Here is a 15955-nt window from a genome sequence, read left to right as displayed (position 1 = left end):
GGGGTGCTGGCCGGTGGTGGGTGGGTGAGGGTCAGGGATCCGGTAAAAAATAAAATTTTAAAATTGAAAATATTTTATAAAAATTGTTGTTTTTCCAAAAAAATTGAATTTAAAATTGGAGGAGAGTTTTGGAAAATGTTTTAGTTAATTTTTTAAGGGGAGTCATTTTCCTTAATTTTGAGGAAAATGAGTTGATTTGGAAAACATTTTCCAAAACTTTTGTCCCAACCAAACATAAAAAACTTGGAAAAAAAATTCCAGAAAAATGATTTCCTTCATACCAAACACACTCTTAATTCCCGCTTGGCCAGGTTGAAATTCTAGATTTTTTTTCCATTAGTTTTTACAAGTTTTCTGGGTTCCATTGGATGTTCGTAAATGTAGTAAATGCTTGTTAATAATTTGTAGTTTTTTAGTTTCTAGTCTAAAAAGGAAACAAGAAAGAGTTCCACTTGAAATTTAATTGATCAATCAGTTAATCTTGCGAAAATCTCCATGTCTTTAACCAAAAAATAATTGATTTTAGCTAATCAGAACTCTTTAGTGATCGCAAACGATTATGTGTTTGTTTCTTTTTCAACTAGACTACAGCTCAATTAGGTAAGTAATATTACAAATATTTTTAAAAAATTATTAGAAGTTTTCTAAGTGTCAGACGTCTATGGAGGTTTTAATCTGCCCACGCTTGCTAATGTTATTATCAAGGATTTTTTTAAGATGGTTATGATTTTTCTACTCTTGATTAAATGTCTATTTTGAGTCCTAGAAATGTCACGTCCCGAGCCTACACAATGGACGTGGCCGACACACAAAGGTCATTGCTGGCCTCGAGCGGACCCTTGAAAGCTTACATACTCAGCGAAGACTTAAACACAAGAGAATATAACTCAAGGAATAACTAAAAAGTAAGACGACGCCAAAATGGAAATTCATGTATTAATCATTTACAAGTGAAATGAATAGAGTAAAGAACTAATACTATATGTCTATGAAAAAGTTAAAGAGCGATGTTAGGACAGGACCTCTAATCATCCTAAAAACTGAAAACTAAAAACAATAACTGAATGATAAAGATGTCTTTCGGAATTAAGGAAGGCTGACCAATTGACTCAGAGTTGCTCACTCGATCAATGGTATGCTGGATGTTGATACTAGTTAATTGGGTCTGCATCATAATACAAGTATGCGAGTTGGAGTGCTAGAACAACTTAAGCTTGAAAAGGAGTAAGAAGGAAACACTTACCTTTGGCGCTGCTCAACTCAATATAAAGCAGTAAAACACATGCAATATATATAATTTTAGAGCAACTGAAAATAATCTTAGTACATTAAAGATAAAGCAATAACAAACTTAGCTTTACTCATTTAAAGTAGTATAACTTCTTCGGGAGATTGTCTAACCGACAACCATCACTATGAGCCTAAGTGATGCTACAAAGTTTTACCTCACGCTACCGAGGATCATCACATACCTTTCCATTCGGATAGGACCTTACTTAACCTATTGGATCCACTAGTTTAACTTATGTGATCATCTAAAATGTAAGACCCATTAATACCAATGATTGCATATGGTTTATGGAGACTTGATTTATTATGAACTCACATCCTCATATCAGTGCTCAATACTACTCCTAAAAGTATACTTAGCTCATTTGTTGTTAAAACAACTTCTTCCTCTGGGTTGAGATAATTGCTCAACAAAGCTTTAAAATCTCTCTTAAAATCAATGTTCCCTTTTCTTACTCAAAACTCTTTTGTGAAATCTCAGTTTCCTCTTATTTTAATTTTGAAAACATTTATAAACTCTTAGGGAATACTTAGTTCCCTTATAACTTTTTTGAAAAATGAACACAACTCTGTAGTCTTTATTATGATTGAAATAGGAGTCTTAAAACAACTCTTAAGGACACTTAGTTACCTTATGACTTTTAAGAAATAAACTTGAATTTTTAATCTTTCTTAAATGGAAACTAGTGTCTTAAAAACAAAGTTAAAACATGGCTAAAGACTCTTGAAAACTTTAAGAACATTGCTTTAACTTTCTTCTTAACTTCTAGACTTGACTCTTAACTTCTTTAACTTTGATCTTAACTTTCATTGAATTGGATTATGGATTCAAGGTTCATGATTTTATGTTTATTGATGATTTCATGATGTTTATATGTACCTTAGAGTGTTGGCATAAACTAAGAAACATAGGTACATCACTTAGGAATTAGTATGAAAATGTGCAGGAAGAATGGGGTGAACTGGCGTCTTTGGCGCTCTGAGAGGCATGGGGCGCCAGGCCCCAAATTTCAGAGGCAAAGTTGGGGCGCTCTGGCTTGCGTGGCGCCCGAAGGCCTTACGGACAGAGATTGTCCTCTGGGGCTATGGGAGGCGTGGCACCCCAACCCCTGTACCCAGGTGTTCTCGACTTTTCTCGTCCGTGTTAAGCTTTAAACCCTCTAAACTATCGTGGTTCTTTCCCCCAAACGCTTAGGATCTTTAGAGCCCTAATACCCAATAGATTTTGAAACATGAATCAAATCAACACTAGGCATTCAACAACTCAACCAACAAGAATTCAACAATTCTTCAAGAATTTCACATATTAACATGTAAACAACTCACCAATCACTATTGAAACAAGTTCTATGTGTGGTTGAACTGATCCAACACTATGTGATATCACATACCTTTTTAGGGATCACCCCCGACGAAATCAACACACAAAGCTTGAATGTTCTTGGCGAATTTTTGAGTTTCTCCTCTCCTCTTCTTTTCTCTTGTTTTCTCTCTTCTCCAAGCCCTAGTGTAAATTTTAAATTTTCCTAAACTGAATGAAGTTTTGTTTTACCCAAATTAATCCCTATAAATTAATTAATTTTATTAGGTAAGGAAAACACAACTTTGACCTTCTCGAATCCGGATTGGACTTTCCTTAATCCAACAATCCAACTTTCAAAAGGCATAACTCAGTCATATGATATTGAAATCGCACAAATTCGGCGGGTTGGAAAGATTATTCTAAGGGATTTCCAACAATATCTGGAACTAGTCCTAACTTATCCTGATCTAGGAGTTATGGTCGTTTGAAGTGGACCAAAAAGTCATTTTTTAACTTACTTAGAAATTCCACACAGGCATGTCCTATTTTTATATGTTAATTATTTTATATATGTATATATATATATATATATATATATATATATATATATATATATATTTAAGGACAAATTGTAAAATGAAATGATTCATCTTATTATGAATGAAGAATCAAACTGCAAATACGATTACAATTACAATCACCTTGATGAACAAAATGAAAATAATTATGAGGACCTGAATAAAAAATAGTAAAGTAGGAAATACATGTGTAAAATATCTCATCATATCTAAATACTTTTATAGTGTTTATGGTATAAACCTTTTGTTATTTTTGTAATCAAGTCATTTTGAGGAGTGTTTTCAGACAATGAGAAAAAAAGGGAAGAAACTCACTAGTAAACTAGATTTATAAAGCCTTCTGTCACAGACTTAGTGTCTTACTAAAGTTTTGTGTGACACTCGACAACTTACTCACGAATCTTTTACAGTCTTGTAAGATCAAGCAAGCCCTTAAAGCTAAGATCGCTAAAAGAATGAAAGGAAAGACTTAGAGAATTTCGGAAGAAGGCTTTATATTTCTTTGAAGAATGCTTTACAAGTTGAGTAATTCACAAATGAGAGCCCCCTATTTATACTATTTCTTAGGGGGCTAAAGTGTAATTAAAATTACTTACAAGTCCCTATGTTATTTACACTTTAGTCCCTCGCTAGAAAAGTCCACACATTCTAGGAATTTCTAAACCTTTCCATGAAAATATCAAAGTTATTCTAAGGAATTATCTAGCCTTCTTGGTTAATCTAGAAGATTCTGGAGTTCTATGAAAACCTCTCCGCAACTCTAGACCCTTCCGCCCCATCCGAACGCAAAATTTAATTGTCATGTGGCGAGACGTGACACTCTCCCCCACATATTGATGCGATGACTGCGTTGCATCGTCACTTTATCGACGAGCGAGTCTTGTCTTCTTGTACTTCCAACCAATAATCCATTAACTCGATCAATTTTCTCGCGCAACTCTTTCAGTTGCTTCTTTATCGCTTCTAACTCGGCATCATGATCTACCTTCTTCCTAGGAGGCAAGCTCCTCGGAGGCTTCTTTGGCATCACGACAATTTTCCCTCTTGGAACCTTCTTCGTACATGGTGGCAAGTACTTCTTAGCACCTTTGCTTTTTTGAACTTGTAATGGTGGCTAAAAATTTTGACTTCTCCTTCTTAGGATTTTTCTTGAGCTGCATGACCGTTAGTAGGACGTGCCCTTCTTTCTTCGGTGCCTTAACCATAGGAACCATGCATGTTCTTCCTTGATCCATGACCAGGAGTAGTTGGAGGTAAGGATCGATCATAGTGTGGCACTGCTGGAAGAACTCTCGCCCAAGAATTATATCAGAGAGGTCTAAAGGAGCGATAGTGAAATTGGTCTTACATTGGCACTAGCCTAGCGTGATGCTTACTCCATGCATGACTCCACACAAGAGATTCAGTGGTACATTGGTTGTCCTGAGTTGGGCATTACTTGGACTGTAACACAGCCCCAACCTTGTCGCTGCCGTTTAGGTCATGATATTGACCTCTGCACCTGTGTTGACCATAGCACGAGCGAGTGTTCCATTGATCGTGATGTCGACATACAGCGAGCCATATTCTTTGGGCTTTCCTGATTGCTTGGTGATAGCTCCACATAGTCCTGTCAAGCCCAACTGAGTCGTCTCTACGCCTTGTCCTTGATCTTGTGCATCCTTACCCTTCCTGTCTTGCAAGATAGCACCAAGGCTCTTCAATTCAAGGAACCTTGCATAGCCATGCGGCCCACCGCATATGTAGCAACAACCTCTTTTGCTAACCTTTTTCTTTCTCTCCGTGTGGCCATAACGTATAGACTTCTAGCATTGGGCTTATATGTATCATGTTTTTTAGGATGTGGACGCTGCTCCTTGCCTTTGCTATGATCTCCCCCACCATGGTCATGACTACCTCTCCTCTTCTCTCCTCTAGCTCTGTCGGGCTTCTCATGCCTGAAGTCTGACAAAGTTTCGGCCTGCATGATGGCTTCATCAATAGTTCTTACCTATCCGATGTTCCAACTCCGTCATGGCCTAATTTCGAAGCCCATCCATGAAGTGTAACAACATATATTCATCCGTGAGGTTAGGAATCTAGAGCGTGACGGTGGTGAACTTCTTCACATACGCTCGAATGCTTCCCGTTTGCTTCAATTCCCTAAACTTGCACTTGACCTCATAGATAACGTTGTTTGGGAAGAAGGCTTTCTTGAATTTGCGCAATCGCTCCCAAGTGTTGATGGTGCACGTCCCCTTCCCTGTTTCGGGCTCTATAGCCTCCACCATAACATCGCCATCTCCGAAAGGTACAACACGGCAGTGTTGATCTTACTCTCGTCGCTCTTCAGTCTGTTGCACTTGAAGTAATTCTCCAAGTGCCGTAGGAAATTCTCCAGCTCTTGCGCATCACGAATGCCTCTAAATATAGGTGGCTTGGGATCCTCGACCTTGGCCTCCCTATCTCGTTCAAGCAACGATGATCCTCCAACTTCCACACCTTCCTTGAGTGCATTTATCTCGGCCTTCATGGTCTTAATCGTGTTTAACACCTCCATAAGCCGACACTCCAAGGAAGTGACAACCTCCTTCATCTCAAACTCAGCTCGTTGACGCCCCTCCAACTCTTTACTGATGGATTCGGTCTTCTCGAGGGTGAAGTCTTCAAGGGTCTTGAACTTGCCATTAGCCACGTTCAAACACCGACCTAATATCTCAACGGCCTGCCTCGCCGTTTCAAACCTTGTGATCCACTCCTCCCCATTATCCAACCTAATGTTGGTGTTCTAGCGGCATTTACGTCCTCTGATACCACTTTGTTACGGACTTAGAGTCTTACTAAAGTTCTGTACGGCACTTGACAACTTACTCACGAATCTTTCACGATCTTGTAAGTTCAAGTAAGCCCTTAAAACTAAGATCACTAAGAGAATGAAAGGAAAGACTTAGAGAATTTTGTAAGAAGGTTTTATACTCCCTCTATTTTACAATATCTTATGTTTTTAGTTTGAATACAATCCTTTAAAAAAAATTACTTACTCTAAGAAAGCAGAAAATGTTCTTCATTACAAACTTTTAATCAAATGTCCTAAAAAAAGTATCTCTTTAGAGGTTTATTGTTTATGTAAAATTCACTATTTTAATAAGGATAAGTTTAGAAGAAATTTTCAATTTCTTATTGATGGGTGAAAAACTACATATCGTAAAAGAAACAAACAAGATAACAATAATATTTTTTGAAATGGAGGTTATAATTTTCATGTCATCATATATTAAAATTTTAATGTCGAACAATAATTTCTACGCTTGGTATAACTTCTTGTTGTCGTATGTCAAAATATTTGAGACAAATATAATTGTGTTGACTACAATAACTGCATAAGACAAAATATTTGAGACAGTTATAATTTTCTTGACTAAAATAACTGCATTCATACTTGATTGATCAGTTTTTTACGATTAATTAATATATCTTCACTTATTTTAAATCATTGTTTAGATCAATTACTGTAGTTGGTTGTAAATTGAGATTATTATTACTGTAATTAATTGGCTAAATCATTTAATTTGGAACTATCTTACGAGTCCTTCTCTAGCCTTTACTATTTTGTGCATTCAAACTATTATTCCCTTACAGAAACAAAGTAAACGAGATGACAAATCATCACTTACAGTAGCATGTTGCATTGTGTAACAGTTTTTCATGATCAATGTACAAAATTATGAATTCGGCTAATATGAATTCGTTGAATGATCGATAATGATTTTCCTCCTCTTGATTCCCTCTTGGCCAGGTCAAAATTCTAGATTTCTCTTTTCCTTTAATTTTTTCAAGTTTTCTATGTTCCATTTATAAGTTCGTGAATCTAATGGATACTTGTTAGTAATTTGTGTAGTTTTTTTACTTTCTATCCTAGAAAAGAAACAAGAAAGAGTTCCACTGATTTCTAATTGATTGATTAGTTAATCTTGCTAAAATCTCCTTGTCATTAACCAAAAAAAATTTGAATTCGTATTGATGACCACAAATGATCCTGTGTTCGTTTCTTCTTCATCCAGACTCCACTTCAGTTAGGTAATACTACAAATTTTACAAAATTTTTTAGAAGTTTTTTGTATATTAGGTGTCACTGGAGGTTTTAATATGCCCCATTTTTCAATTAGTCTTGCTAATGTTATTATTAAGGGGTTTTGTAGGATGTTTAAGATTCTTCTACTCTTGATTAAGTTGTCTATTTCGAGTCCTAAAAATTTAGAAATTCCATATAGGTATACCCTATTTTGATATGTTAATTGTATCTTACAAACATTTTACTTATATGTCACTCATGTAGCATATTGAAAAGTCGGTTTAATTCACCAATTATATATAGATTTAATGACAAAATCGTAAAATGAAATAATTCATCTGCTTATGGATAACGAATCAAACTACAAATACAATTACAACGACAGTCAACTAGATGAACAAGGTGATAATAATTAGGAGGACCTGAATAAAAAATGCACAAGTAGAAAATAGATGCGCAAAATATATCATTATATCCAAAAAAAATTATAGTGTTTATGGCATTAACCTTTTGTTATTTTTGTGATCAAGACATTTTGAGCAGTGTTCTCATCCAAATGAGAAAAAAAGGAAGAAGCTCACTAATAAACTGAAGCTATAGAGCCATTGCATGTCAAATTTTTATTCCAAAATAGGTCTACCTCAAATAATGACATATAATACTTGTACTCCCTTTATTTAACAATATCGGATATTTTAGTTTGAATAGACTCCTTAAGAAAATTACATACTCTAAGAAAGCAAAAAGTACTCTTCATAACAAACTTTTAATCAAATGTCTTAAAAAAGTTTTTCTTTAATGGTTTGTTGTTTATGTAAAATTTATTATTTTAATAAGGATAAAATTGGAAAAAAGTTTCAATTTGTAATTGATGGTGGAAATCTACATATTTTAATAAAAAACAAAACAGATAAAAATAACTTATTTTGAATGGAGGTGATAATTTTTCTTGTCAACATTTATTGATTATTTAATGTCGAACAATAATTTCTACGCTTCAAAAATGTATTTACTTTTTTTAAATCATTGTTTAGGGAAATAATGTAATTTTATCTGAGTCAAATTTATTGTTACTGTAATTAATTGGCTAAATAATTTATTTTGGGACTTGCATAAGAGTATTTCTCTAGCTTTTATGCATTCAAACTATTATTCCCTTGTAGAACTAAAGTAAACGAGATGAGAAATCATCACTTATACTAACATGTTGCACTGTTAAAGGGTTTTGGATGATCAATGGATAGTATTATGAATTCGGCAAATAAGAATTCTTCAATGATTGAAAATGTTCCTTCCTCATCTCGACTCCCGTTTGGTCAGGTCAAAATTCTAGATTTTTTCTTATTTTATTATTAAAGATTTCTATGTTCCATTTATATGTCTGTGAATTTACTGAATAATTTTTAGATATTTTTGTTGTTTCTAGTTTCTAGTTTGGAAAAGAAACAACAAAGAATTTCGCTTGATTTCTAGTTTACTAATGAGTTCATCTTTGCTAAAATGTACTTGCTTTCAACCAATGTTTTTTTGTTTGAATTCGCCAATCAGAATTCTTTGGTAACCGAAAATGATGTTGGGTTTGTTCCTTCTTCATCTGGACTCCAGCTTGGCCAGGTCAGATTAAAAAGATTTTTTAAAAATACTTCTTTAGGTATTTATGGAGGTATGGTATCTAAGCCATGTTATTATCAAAGTTTCTTGTTGGATAGTTAAGATTCCTATGCTCTTGATTAAAATTTTGGTTTCGAGTCTTGAAAATTTTAAAAAATTTCTTATAGGGATTTTTCTATGATGATATTTTAATTATATGTTACAAAGTTTTTATACATTTATATTTTTCAGTCAAGTAGCATGTCGAAAAGCCAACCTAATCCACTTTCCATAGAGTCTGAGACAATATCGATAAAGGAGATAATGCAGCTGCTTACAGATGACGACGTAAATAGCAAATCCGAATACAATGACAATGAAGTTGATGAACAAGATGGTAAGGGTGATGAGCATACAAATAAGAAAATGCGGAATCGTCGTCACACCAAGCAACAGATCGAGGAAATGGAAGCGTAAAATATCTTATGCTATCTAAATACTTTTTAAAAAAGTGTTTATGTTTTTAATCTTTTGTAATGTTTGTGATTAAGTTTGTTTAAGGAGTGTCCGAAGCCAGATAAGAAGAAAATTAAGGAGCTCAGTGATAAGATAGAGCTAGAACCTTTGCAGATCGTGTTTTGGTTCCAAAATAGGCGTACCCAATTAAAGGTATATGATACTAATACTCCCTCTGTTTAGTAACACATGGTGTTATTACTTTTAGCAGGCCCCTTAAAATTACTCACTTCTAAAAAAGTAAAATATGTGTTTAGTTACAAAGTTCTAATCCACTGTCTTAAAAAGAAATAGCTCTTTAATTGTTCTTTTATTATGTAAAACTTCATTCATAACTGGAAGAAAATTTTTGGTTGCTTCTTGATTATTTTAAAAAACTACTTATTTAAAAACAAACTAGATAGATAAAAATACAACTTGTTTTGAAAAGGAGATTGTAATTTTTATTGTGTACATTAATTGAAGATATATAATAGGACAATAATATGTACACTTGATATAACTTCTTGTTCTTGTATGTCAAAATATTTGAAGCAGTTAGAATACAATTGACTGGTATATAAATGTACTCACACTTGGTATAAATTTCATTTATTAATCATTATTCATGGTAATTAATGTAGTTTGTTGAAATTTAAGATTATTACAAATGCAATTCATTAGCTAAATCATAATTAATTTAACTCTAGCTAGCAAGTCTTTGTACTAACTTTTATTATTTTGTGGTTTCGAAATATTATATCTTTACAGAATCAAAATCAACATAGTGAGAATTTATCACTTCGAGATGAATATGACAAGCTTAGGACTGAATATGCGTGGTTAAGTGAAGTTGTCAACAATGGTTGCCCTAATTGTAGCGACCATGGTTTCCATTTAGGTGAAACTCCAGATAATGACCAATATTTAAGGCTCAAAAATGCTCGCCAAGAAGAAGAGGTAATCAAAAAAAAATTTAAAAAGTTATTCGACTCATTAGATTGATATATTTCATCATAATTTAAAATTTTTAAGTTGAATGTGTTGATGCTGAATTATTTTGCATTTAATTTATCTAACTTTCTAATATATTTTCTTGTACCGTTATTAATATATCAAACTCAAACTCAATTGATTATTTTTGTTTCCCACTAGGTTGTTCACATTTCAAGACAACATATTGCTGAAGTAATTAGGGCAGCTATGTACGAGCTTCTTCAAATGGCTCAAATGGGAGAGCCACTTTGGCTTCCAAACAATGACTTAAATATAGAAGAATATAAGAGGAAATTCCCCAGGAGAAATGAGCCTAAGCCTAATGGAATTAAGACTTGTGCTTCACGAGAAAGCTCTCTTGTAACCATGAATCACATCAACTTGGTGAAGATTTTCATGGATACGGTACACTCATTTTATTTCTAAATATATTTTTGAAATTAAACATTTAGTATTTGAAACTTCTAATTAAGAATGAAGAGATCTAATTTAAATGCTCGTCACTACACCACTCTATAGAAACTAGTTAACTAGTTATAGAATTGTAATTGGATATAAAAAAATTATCTAGACAATTTTGGAATTATAATGAGGATATCTTTTATGATCACCAGAATCATTGGGCAAGTTTTTTTTCAAGTATTGTGTTGACAGCCCATACGATGGATGTGTTGGATGGATCAACAAAAATGGTAATTATTCATGATGTACTTTGTCATTAAATGTTTCTCTTTATTACTCTATATAGGTTGCACTTGGATGCCGATAATTTTATAAATAATTTACACTATCCTTTTGTGTCATTTTATTCCTTATTTTTATTTATTCCTTGGGCAGATATATGCAGAGTTTCAAGTTCCCTCTCCACAAATTCCAAATCGAGATTGCTACTTTGTAAGGTCTTGCAATAAAATTGTTGATGGACTATGGGTAATTGTTGATGTTTCCCTAGACAATACCCCGATTACTAGGTGTTGGAAAAGGCCCTCAGGATGCGTGATTCAACAAATCTCAAATGATATCTCAAAGGTAAAAGATTTTAATAAACATATAGTATGTCTAACAATGATTAAGGAGAAAGTTGATTACACGTGGAGTCTTGATTCTATCAACATTTTTCAAAAGAAATGCACCTAAGTTAATTGTCTGCAAAAAAATTAAAAATTAATCATTTGTACATATATTCTCCTGAAATCATAGAGTTGGATGATCTTAAATCTAACCTTTTACAATGTTCTAGGTCACATGGATTGAGCATATCGAGGCCCATGACACATTAATTCACACCTTTTACAAGGCCTTTGTGAATTCCAGCCTTGCATTTGGGGCAAAGCGTTGGATTTCTATCTTGGATAGACAATGTGAACGATTAGCAAGTGTAGAAGCCACAAATTTACCCCAAAATAACATTACTCATACGCGTAAGTATATAACTATCCTTTTTCAATGATGTGAAATACTCCATTTTCAATTAGTTCTTGAATTCAAATTCTTAAACTCACATTATAATACAATTGTCGCATTTACAGTGTCAATCGATAAAGAGAGAAGAAAAAGTGTGTTGAAGCTTGGAGAGAGAATGATAATAAACTATATTTCAGGAGTGAGTGGAACAAAAACACACAAATGGACAACTTTCACAGAAAGTGGTTATAATATTAACGATCTTCAAGTCATGACTAGACAGAGCATAAACGATCCAGGGAGACCACGGGGCCTTGTGTTGTGCGCTTCAACTTCCATCTGGTTGCCCGTTCTTCCAAAACTTTTGTTTGATTTCCTTCGGAATGAAAACACAAGGGGAAAGGTACCACTCAAATCTTTGCAACAATTTCTCTGATTGTATGAACTTTTTACTCATTAATATCAGCCAATTATTTTGAATATTTAGAATTTTTTAAAAATAGTAATGTCATTGAATTATTGCAGTGGGACATTCTAACAAATGGGGGTACTATTCAAGAAGTTACTCATATTGCAAATGGAATGGAAATAGGCAATTCTATCTCCATATCTAGAGTCAATGTAAGGAAATTTATAGTATCTTTCGTCAAGCTATTAAAATTCACTTATTTTGAATATTGATTTTTAATAATTACATTAACTAAAGGAATTCATGGCTGAATTTCAATAAATGGCTCATGAATTGCAGTGTCCAAATCAAGCTCAAAACGGTATGTTGATAATTCAAGAGAGCATCACTGATCCAACAGGGTCATTTATTGTTTATGCACCTATAGATATTCGTGCAATAGACATAATATTATGTGGTGGGAATCCCGATGTTGTTCCGCTATTACCTTCTGGATTTGCTATATTCCCTGATGGTCCATCAGGTAGTACAAACCACGAAATTTCTGATTATAGTGGATCATTCCTCACTATCGCATTCCAGATTTTGGTAGATACTGTACCCACTACAAATATTTCTCCTCAATCTGTTGCTGCGGTCGATAAACTCATGTTTTGCACCATCTACAAGATCAAGAATGCACTCTTTCTCAATTTTTAATTCTTGTCAGAGGGTAAGTATAAATTTCATTTAAAATTATAATATGAGTTTATAATTTATTGTTTTGAATAAAGATCTAAAATCAATTATGTTTTTTATTAATATTTTTATGTTTGCTGTTTTTTTTTTCTGTTGGTTGCAGTTGTGTATGGGAGGGAGCAGTAGAGAAGAAGTTGACAAAGGGAGGACAAGTATTCGTAGTGAATATTACTTTATTTTAGTTACCATGCATTAAATTTGTCGTTATACACTTTTAGTGACCCATGCTTTGGGGATGACTGATTGACGAATTTATTTTCATGCCAAAATATCTTTTGGTGGTGCAAATTGGTTAATAAGCGACAAGTTAAATTCTTCATTTTGATAATCAAATTTGTTGTGAACTCGCGGGATTTAAGGGTTTTGTCAATAAATCTACAAGGATATTTGGCGACAAAACAATTCTCATCTGGGTGACATGAGCGTTGATGAGGTGAGACGTTTTAATGAGATTATATATAACTAAAAGGTAAATTATATGTTAAGATAGTACATAGTATTTAGAGCTATCAAAATGGGTTTGGCCTGCTAGGACGGCCCAACCCAACCCTTGAATTAAATGGGGTTGGACTATGAAGAAACCTTACCCCTAGAAGAAGAACCAGGTTCTTGTAATTTTGTCGTAACACAATAAAACAAAGATTTATCGTGGAAAACTTCATAACTCAAGGAAGGGAAAAACCACACCGAAGTTTTATATTAATTCAAGATTTACAACTCAGTTAATCAATGAATCTAACTCTAAACTTCTACCCTTTTCGATTAACTATAATCGAAAACTCTCCACTAAACAAGAAGTCAAACTCGCTTCTTGTTTACAAAAGTTCTCCCAACAAGTCAAACTCACTTCTTGTTTACAATTCTCACAACCTCTCGCCAAAGAAGTCAAACCCACTTCTTGTTACAATTCTCTCAAGACTCAACTCCCAAGAAGTCAAACTCACTTCTTGTTACAAATCTAGGAATTATTACAACTCAATAATAAACCTAGAAAAAATCAACAAAGACTAATAACCCTAGACTTTAATTGATCAAACTTCAATATCCAATAGTTCTGAGTAGAACAGGTTTCGTGAACCTGGTCTCTATATTGCTGTGATGAAGGTGAACCTGGTCCTTGCGTTTCTATGACAAAGGCCTGCATTTTTTCTCCAGAAAATACTGCTCTCAAGATGATATATTTCGTGAATATGCAATGGATATTGTTTTGGCTTTGCTGATAAATTCTCTCGATTTGTGTTTATGCAAATATGCTTTTTTCCTTCAACTTTTTGATCCTTTTATAGATTTGATTTGCCTTCAACTTCTACAAGGAAAGGAATTACAAATCCTTTTCCTTCTTGAACTTGTCTATATTTACTTCTTTCCTTATTTGACTTGAATTGTAACTTCTTTATTTCTTTCCATCTTTGACTTGAATTGCTACTTTTTATTTCTTTCCTTCTTTATTTATTTCCATATTTGTTTCCTTCTTTTCCTTCTTTACAATTCTTCACTTTTTCTTCTTTTCCCCAATACTTTTTCTTCTTTGCCGCAATCTCTCATAATTGTACACATCCGACACCGTTCCTTCACTTTATCAATCATCAAAACTACTTTATTTGTTCTCCTACTTCCCAACATTTTCTCCCTTTTTGATGATGATAACCAATGATTTATTACACATCAAGACTATTTGTTAGTCATCAAAACTACAACTCTTTGTCATCCATCAAAACTACAACTTTGTCATCCATCAAAACTACAAACTTCATGTTTTCTCATTCCCCAACAATTTCCCCCTTTTTGATGATGACAAACTATGTATATGTCTATACACATTAAATTTTTCAGCCCATCTAGGAACGAGTCTTTTTTGCTTATCATCATTTGGTCCGCTGCTCTCGTAGGCCCAACCCTCAAGCCTCAGATGTCAGCGCGCGGGCTGTAAATTTTAAAAATAATAATAATAATAATAATATATATTTTAAGTAGTGTTTTACTTGTTAAGATTTTGTCAATAAATATTTTAAATATCAACATAAAATCAAGACTATATTTTTTGCATATCTTTAACTCCCTCTGTCCCTAATTACTTGTCCACTTGTCCTTTGATAATCGTCCCTAATTACTAATCTATTTTGACGAATCAAGAAACGATAAATTTTTTTTATTATAACCTCAATTAATTACTTTGACAAAGATAGAACTTTTTGAAAATATTAAATTTTTAATTCGTCAACTTCATAATTAATAGGGGTAAAATGGTAAGCTTACTATGTCAATAATTATTGAATCAACCCATTTTGACAGCTCTAATAGTACTGAACATAGAGTTTCCCCAAAAATTTGATAACTTTTTACATTGTTAGCCGATGGATAACTGATATTACTAGAACCAAATACAAATATTAGTAAGAAAACTAAATAATAAATGAGTATCCAATGTTTTTTCTATTATAAGTAGTCACACCTATTGTTTGTGTTGACTTAGAACGACATGGTCTTGTTCAACTTCACACGCACCCTTGAATCAAGAAAAAGCTTTTTACTACTATTTTTTCAAATCATCTCTCAAAGACTTCCAACTCTTTAAGGTTAATTCCTTTTTTCAAACCAAGGCATTTCCCTCAAATATCATTCAAGTAGAAACTCTTCATGTAACACCCTAAAAATTTCTAAGTAAAGACTCGAATCATTCTTCATTTGTGAAGAAGATTATACCGAGTGATTCTAAATTATCTTAGGCGTTAAGGTCACTAGAATCCCCTAGAATAAAGTGGAGTTGAAAGTTTTTTTATCGATTGACTTTCACTATGAGATCTTTACTTGGTTGAACTTTAACAAACCATATCTTTTAACACATAAGTTGAAGGTCTATGAGTCCTTTTTCAATGCCTCCAATTTTGCTAAATTTTGAACTTCGAGTAAAGTGTTATTGTTATTTGTGTAAATCCTCTCATTTTAGGCATTCCGCTCGTTTTAGGAAAGGGTATTTTGATATTTTCCTTTTTGTCACTTGTCTTGACACATTTTCCTGAACCAATTTAAGGGTTTAATCAGATTCTAAAATACCCATTATTCACTTTCAAAATATTTAGAATTCTAGAGAAAAATTTCGA

At 33.3% G+C, this 15955-nt stretch overlaps 1 protein-coding gene across 1 annotated transcript; it reads left to right on the top strand.

The window, feature by feature from the left end:
* Positions 1 to 8722: 8722 nt before the first annotated feature.
* LOC107025167 (homeobox-leucine zipper protein ROC7-like) lies at positions 8723 to 12815 on the top strand. The gene is made up of 10 exons (XM_015225995.1): positions 8723 to 8836; positions 9065 to 9285; positions 9364 to 9481; positions 10079 to 10267; positions 10463 to 10708; positions 11141 to 11332; positions 11544 to 11724; positions 11848 to 12110; positions 12233 to 12328; positions 12456 to 12815. Exons 1-10 carry the CDS (start codon positions 8723 to 8725, stop codon positions 12813 to 12815), a joined length of 1980 nt encoding a protein of 659 aa, XP_015081481.1.
* The last annotated feature ends 3140 nt before the right edge of the window (positions 12816 to 15955 follow it).

This window comes from Solanum pennellii, chromosome 7 (assembly GCF_001406875.1).
Source record: "Solanum pennellii chromosome 7, SPENNV200".
In the NCBI taxonomy this organism is placed as follows: Eukaryota; Viridiplantae; Streptophyta; class Magnoliopsida; order Solanales; family Solanaceae; genus Solanum; species Solanum pennellii.
Note: the sequence above shows the minus strand (reverse complement) of the source record. Positions and strands in the feature narration are given on the sequence as shown.